Source organism: Ursus maritimus, unplaced genomic scaffold, assembly GCF_017311325.1.
Source record: "Ursus maritimus isolate PB19 unplaced genomic scaffold, ASM1731132v1 scaffold_35, whole genome shotgun sequence".
Classification (NCBI taxonomy): domain Eukaryota; kingdom Metazoa; phylum Chordata; class Mammalia; order Carnivora; family Ursidae; genus Ursus; species Ursus maritimus.
The window spans coordinates 9,905,993-9,913,321 of record NW_024426119.1 but is presented as its reverse complement, the minus strand read 5'-3'; the positions used below and the strand labels follow the sequence as shown (position 1 = coordinate 9,913,321).

Sequence of the window (7,329 nt, the reverse complement as noted above, 5' to 3'; positions counted from 1 at the left end):
TGTGGGGGTTGGGGGGGGGGGGCAAAAAAAAAGATTTTAGCATTTAAGTGGCTCTATCAGTGCAGGGATTATCAAGCCTGGGGAGATAAAGAATGGATGATTTCCCAGAGAGTTGAGCTACACCATCTCTCAAGAGGGGTTTTATTTTTAAAGCGCCCAGCAAACACAGCTGACCCCCACTGTACACTGTGCATCAGACAGGGAAGGGCTGAGAGGGAAATGATGGGGGTCTCAGAAGAAGGGCATTAACCACCAGAACTCCCAGGAAGTTATGGACATCTGAAACTGGTTCATGCTCCATCAGAGACTCTTCCTATTGTCCATATGGCACATAAATTAATGTCACAGGAACTATTAGCCTTTCCAGGGGGAAAGCTTTGGTTGCTATCTCTAAAAACAACAGGAAAATTGCAAAAACAGTAACATAAGACTACAATTTGAATGAGACCATGTAATTCCAATGAGCTAGGACCATTAAAATGATGACTGTACACTGGTTGGCCCTCCCCTCTGCTCTCAGGGATGCCAAGATACCATGTGTTGTTAGCACAGGCTTAGCCAGAGAGGACGATCAGATATGTTGATTCCTTTTATCCACTGCGCCCTGTGGGGCTCAGCCCAGCAGCAGGGAGCCAAATAGTGTACAGCCCAGTCGATGGGACACAGCCCATTTCCAGCCCCAGAGCTGCCACCTCACACTTCAGAGCCACCCAACCCAAAGCCCAAGGTCTTTGTAGCTTCACATCCTGCATTTTCTGGAACTACCGTGTGGGGTTGTTCTCTGCCCTCTCTGTGCCTCACTCTCCGAGAAGTCTGGAGCCCTTATACGGGCCTCCGGGAAACAGTCACATGCTAGGGAAGCATTACTTTTTATGGCTCTAAGTGCTTCTGACTGAATCCAGTCCCTGATAACGTTGGCCTCTCAGAGCTGTTCCTTCCCCGAAGCTCAGCCTGCTCTGTCTGGCAGAGCTGACACTCTCTCCACAGGAGGCACTGTGAAGGAGCTGCCATGGCTTGAGGTCAGCAAAAATCCTTTGTCCCCAGTTGGTTTTCCATCCTTTCCCTCTGTATCTCCCCTGCCTGACTGGTTTCCATGAAGAGATAAGCCGGTTTCCACTGAAGAAGTATCTGCCTTCCTTGGCCACCATGGGGAAGAGTCTGATTAAGATTCACACCAGAGTCCGAGTTCAGCTCCGGTTGACTAATCACTGCCTTCGGCCACTGAGTGTGCGCATCCTGAGGATGGGGCCCCGGCTCCAGGGTAGGCTCCTGACTACTGTGCCACCCCGCCCACAGGGAGCCACCTCTGGGCAAGGCAATCAGCTGGAGCACATCCAAGGTAAAAAAGACTCCTGTGTTTCGCTGTGCCATTTGCCAGCTCCCACCCATGGTACCCACCCTGTCCATCCCAGAATGACGGGTTTGATGAAGGTGTGGTGGTTTCTAGTGAACCTGAAGTTCTATACAAGACTAGCCTGACATAGCAATAATAACTTTACAGGTGAGGTCTGTTGAGGGAACAGAATACTAACACTTACTAATTCTGTCAAGCAGTCTACTAGAAATGTATACATATCCATTATCTTATTTACTGAGAGCACCAACAACTTATAATGTGGTTTCTGGTGTCCCTTTGTTTTCTCTGATGTAACAGCCTTTGCCTCTCTCGTTCCCCAGCAAGCTTACGGCTGAATTGTAGGCCAAGCTAACTTTATACTGAAGTGGCTTCTGGCAGCTAAGCTGGTCGTGCTTTGGAAGATCTGGTAGAGTTGTCTTTGTGAGGCGACAGCTCTAGAAAGGGTATGAGGAGCCCTGTGCAGGGAGTGCTGAGGTTCCAGAGGAAGGGGGGGTGGAGGAGTGGGTGGGAAAGGAGCTGAACCAACACCTGTGTGATCAGGGCCTAACGGTTTCTGTTCTATCAGGGACTCATTACATACTGCCAGGTATATATTCCTCATGCTGCTTATGCAAATGCAGGAATAAGGGAGAAAAATTGGGGAAAAAAGATCAAAGGAGCATCAAGAGCTCAGGAACAAGGGGCAAGCTCTTAATTTTTCACATCATTTCACAACAGTTTCTTGGGCAACTGGGACCTAAATCTAAGGCAGGTGTAGGCTGTAGACTTAATTCATCCTGGCCCAAAATCTAACTATGTGATCATTAGCATCAGGAAACAGAGGCCTGCAGTCTATCCTTGCCTTTGCCATTATCAGCCAACCACATGTCATTAGGCAAGCTCTGTAACGTCTTGCCTTAACGACTTCATGGAAAGATGAAAGCACTTTAAAAAATTTAAAACATTATACAAACTTAAAATTTTAGCACAGGGGAACACAAAATACACCTAGGACCATAAGGAGCTCCTAAAAGCAGAAGCTGAGAGCTGTAGCAACTATACTGATGGTGAGGTGATGGGAAGGATAGGTGGATAGCAGGGGGCTGCTATTGCCACCCCAACGCACCTGTTAATAACCCAGATTCCAGGGTTTGTTCCCCTGGAGAATCCTTAACTGTACCTATGCTGAAATGGGCTCCAGCAGGCTAGGCAGGCAGGCAGGCAGGCTGCCTGCGTACATATGGCTACACCACAAGAGAACCAAATGAAACTCACTACTTCTGAAAGGTTACTGCCACCTTTTAAGAGAGATTGTTGGGCTTCTGAAGCTAGCCCTGAACTGAAAAAGCCCCTAATCAGGCCTACTTAGGTCAAACCTTTACAGAGCTGGGAATCTGGTTTGGTCTGCAGCAGTCAGGGTCAATTTCAGAGCAATGGAAGGGGGACTGGCTTCTCTTGCCATTGGCCACAAAGGCAGGGAGAGCCAGAGCCACTCTGGTACCCCCAAGATAGCCAGGTATGGAAATGCAGACACTGAACCTGAAACAAGAAGCCATTTCCTTGGGAGCACTGTGATGTGGGCTGTACTTGGTGACTCTGGGCCCACGTCCTCCAGCCTAGTGGCTGCTGTTTGGTTGACAGAGTAACCAGCTCCTGTTTTTCACTACCAGAGATTGAGCCTTGGAAAGAGAGAAATGTTCCATCTGAGAAAGTAAAGAGATAACGGATAGTTTTAGGGGGCAGAGGACCCTTTCTCCTGACGGATGTAAGAGAATTTCCACCCTGACACAATAAGATCTTCTCAGAGACCACTCTGCACTCTGGAGTGTGTAAAGACAGGGAATTGTCAGCCTACTGTGGACTCAGCTCCTTCTAAGGTGAAAAGGAAGAGCTAGCCAAGGGCTTTTCCCTTCTCCATCAGAGACCACCTAAGGAAGAGCAGATAGGGTTTTCACATCCCCTAAAATCAGGACAGCTAGAAGTGGGAGGCTGAAGAGACCGACAGCAGTTGCAGCAATCCAAAAGATGACCTCATGAGTTCAAGGAGCTGCATGGTGGGTGTTAGAAAGACATGCAGCTCCAGAATCAGTATTTGATGAGGTCCAGTAAAGCACAACAGTCTTCTCCTCCCCATCCCTGCCTCTCAAGTCCCTCAGCCCAAGAGGGAGACTTGAGCTCCCTGAACTGTGGCCCCAGCTCTGAATCAGGAGTAGTCTGTGATTCAGATTGTCTTTCAATTGGGGCTAAAACCAGGCCCATGACATCAAAAGCCAGAAAGGCAGAATCTGTAACAAATCTTGCCAAAAAGAAAACAAAAAACAAACTTCCAACCACAGCCCCTCTGATGTCTGCTGCTTCTCTTATCCTATTCCTGATACATCAAAACACTGTAGTGGCCACTGCTGCTGGTCACATGGGGCTGTGCAGAGGGGCTTCCTTGCAAAATTTTAGTAACCATATAAAACAGAATGGGTGCAGCCTCCACCAGACAGCAGAGTGTGCACTGGAACACGGAAAGCCTACTCATATTCCTTTTGCCTCTCCAGGCCTAGAGTCTCTACGGGACAGTGCCCATTCCACCCCGGTGCGTTCTTCCTCCCATGGGGACACGTTCCTGCCTCATGTGAGAAGCAGCCGGGCAGACAGCAATGAGCGAGTCGCTGTGATTGCAGACGAAGCCTACAGCCCTGCAGACAGTGTGCTGCCCACCCCTGTGGCTGAGCACAGCCTGGAGCTGATGCTGCTTTCCCGGCAGATCAATGGGGCCACCTGCAGCATCGAAGAGGAGAAGGAGTCTGAGGCCAGCACTCCAACTGCTACAGAGGTGGAGGCCCTTGGGGGAGAGCTGAGGGCCCTGTGTCAGGGGCACGGCAGGCCAGAGGAGGAACAGGTGAATAAGTTTGTTCTAAGTGTGCTCCGTTTGCTCCTTGTGACCATGGGACTCCTCTTTGTTTTGCTCCTCCTCCTGATCATCCTTACCGAGTCTGACCTTGACATTGCCTTTTTCCGCGATATCCGCCAGACCCCCGAATTTGAACAATTCCACTATCAATACTTTTGTCCCCTCAGGCGATGGTTTGCCTGCAAAATCCGCTCAGTGGTGAGCCTGCTCATTGACACCTGAGAAGGCATGAGTCCTCCCAATAACTAGCCAGGTGGACCCAGGAGCCCGGCTACCCATTCCCAGCAATGGGACCCATCGTGGAACCATCGGCACATGTACCAAGTCCTCCTCTCATGACTCAAAGTCCACAGCCTAGGAGGGTCATTTCCCAGAAGAAAAAAAGGATAGGCTCATGCCCTGTCTAAACAAACTGGGAAAACTCATTTCCTTCAGAGGTTCTTTCAAGAAAGGCTCAGCGACTCTGTTTCTCATCCTCCCAATTTGCAGGATAATTTTTGGTTTTGAATTTTGATTTTTCATAGATGATGTGTATTATTTTCAAAGTATCAAATAAAAATTTATTTTACTATTACTGATTATCACAGTAGTGTCACCTAGCAGATGGGACACTAGTTGAAGACTAGAGAGCTGTTGTCTTCTGTAATCTGCAGGAGCTTTCCTACTGGGCTCCAGGAGACTCATCAGTGCAGCCTCAGCAGGGCAGACCAGGGGTCTGGACAATGGAACTATCTAGGTTTTCTTGCCAGACAGAGATTTTTAAAAAGTAAACATCCATGTAGAATGATTAAATGGAAAGTTGCTTCTTATGATGGTCTGAGTTGGATTTTCTTTTCCTTTTGTTTTTTTCAAATCTGAGCAGAGTGGGCATCTGAAGGGACCACCGCTACAGCAGCAGCAGAAGCAGGGGTGGGGTAAGTCTGTCCCCTTAGACTAGATCCTAGTGGGCATCACCATGAGTTTTGTATAATGAACTTATGATTTTTTTTTCCTGAAGAACCTCAAGATTTTTATAGTGCTCCAGAGACGTTAGTTGAATTCAGTGGTGCCAGAGACAGGACTGTCAGAAATGTTGGACAAAGTGTAGTTAACAGAAACCAGAGCCAAGGTACCTGAGAAACTGTTGAGATTCAGAGAGCAGTACCTATTTTGTACAACCCCCCGCAAGAAAACTATTTCAATTTATATTTTAACAACAAATGTTATTTTCTTATCAATTCATATTTTGTTTTTACTTTATGGATTAAGAAAATAGAGCCTGATGAACTAAACGATGCAAGAAAGAAACTGATCCTGAGAATGAAAAGCTTCAGAAAATAGAATTCCAAGATCAACAAACAGCCTTGGAAGGGACCAGAAAAAGAATCTCTTTAAATAGGCATACTAAAAGATGCCTACAAAAGAAAGAAGGTGAATGTGGCAGAGACCAACACTTAGATGTAGAAATACTGCCCCCTAGGGTCATCCTCTGCATCAGGAAAATAAAAATTGTAGGAAAGCATTTGCCATCCTTGCTGAGGAAAGCTGTGGAAGCACGCAAAAGCACAGCATGTGAAGGGTGAGTGTGGGGTCCAAGGCCCAAGCTCTGCAACTCTTAACAACCACTCACAAGATCTTGTTTTCATCTCAGGGAGAGATTTCTAAGTCATCTGGGGCCTGAGGACTCAAAAGGATGGTCAGTAGACAAACTCCTGGAAAACCCACAACAGTGGAGCCGCTGCTAACATGTTGGGCAGCCCCAAATGCAGAACAGAATGAGTCACTTGTAGATTTGCTCTTCCCTAGTTTGTCCCCTGAAATAGAAGAATCATGTCCATGTACAGAGTATAACAGCTGTGGAATTAACAGGGGGCATGGGGTGGGGGAGTGGATTGTGTAATTTTCAGGGGTTGGCAAACTTCTTCTGTAAAGTGCCAGATGATAAATATTTTTTAATTTTGGTTTTGTGGGCCATACTCTGTGGCAACTACTCAACTCTGCCATCATAGCACAAAAACAGCCATCCATAGGTAATACATAAACAAAGGAGCATGGCTGTGTTCCAATAAAAATTTATCAAAATACACAATGAGCTGAATTTGGACCACAGACCATAATTTGCCAACCCCATCTAGACAATAAAACTGCTCCTTACCAGTATGTTAGCAGAAAGAGGGCTGGCTCTGCTCCCATTCCTGACTGGCTACAAATCCAGGACCATTTCCCAGTGGAGACACTGGGGTTGCTTGTGTAAAGGGTGCTTGAACAACCAACCAGCAAAGAGGTATCTGATGCCAAGATGAGCAAGATCAAGTGTTGAAATGCTAAAACTCGGCCAGAATCTAAGAATGGAAGAGGAATATCTGATCATTTCCATACCAGCAACAATTTGGGCAGAATTGCAAACATCTATTTACCAAGTGACAAGACAAACTGAGGGAGATCCTAGTAAAAATTAGGGATCACTTAGAACCAACTAGCCACTGCCACTTGTCATCTACACAGGAAAGACTTTATTTAGCACAGGACTGAAGTGAAAAGTAGATTCAGAGATGAAAAGGCTGTCAGGAGATAGGGAGCTGGTTTTAACCTGGATATCTACTGTCTTATGCAACATAGCAGATTATCTCTTAGTGTAGTGTTCCTACCTCAGTCTGTAGAATATGGTGTTTCTATGCAGTGAGTGAGTGATAGCCTTGACACTGACCTTTCATATTCACATTAAAGAAAGATGCAGTATTCCATTTCCTGGTATGTTACTTGTGTCTAGAGTTCTAACAATACAATACTCCATACCACTTCCAAGAGCTGGATTTTGCTCTCTGAACAGAACTTTTGGGTTATTTTTTCCCAGGGCTTACCCCAGAAAATATAGTAAAATTTCCTTCAATTTGCTTTTCAAATAGTGCTTGAATAACAAACCTCCTTTGTTGGTAACTAGTCTTTTTTTGGTATCTCCACATCATTAAACATTGTTCCAATTTTTAACCTGGTTTTACCGTGTTCCACTATGTCTCCCACTTTCTCTCAAAATTAGTTTGATCTCATTGTAGAAAAAAAACAATGGTTTCCATAGCTTCATCCATCAGAGGAAATAAAACTCTTTACTAAA

At 46.1% G+C, this 7,329-nt stretch overlaps 1 protein-coding gene across 5 annotated transcripts in view; it reads left to right on the top strand.

The window, feature by feature from the left end:
* FRMD5 (FERM domain containing 5) overlaps window positions 1–6,638 on the top strand; it is a 296,334-nt gene extending 289,696 nt beyond the window's left edge. For 2 of the 5 annotated variants that reach the window (XM_040620528.1, XM_040620526.1), the window contains 2 exons: window positions 3,883–4,226; window positions 5,101–6,638. In XM_040620528.1, the coding sequence (XP_040476462.1) occupies window positions 3,883–4,226; window positions 5,101–5,175 (419 nt within the window). In that variant the 3' untranslated portion in view covers window positions 5,176–6,638. Of the gene's footprint in view, window positions 1–3,882; window positions 4,461–5,100 lie in introns of those variants that run through there. The other 3 variants (XM_040620527.1, XM_008702144.2, XM_040620525.1) reach the window with 2 other exon arrangements.
* The last annotated feature ends 691 nt before the right edge of the window (window positions 6,639–7,329 follow it).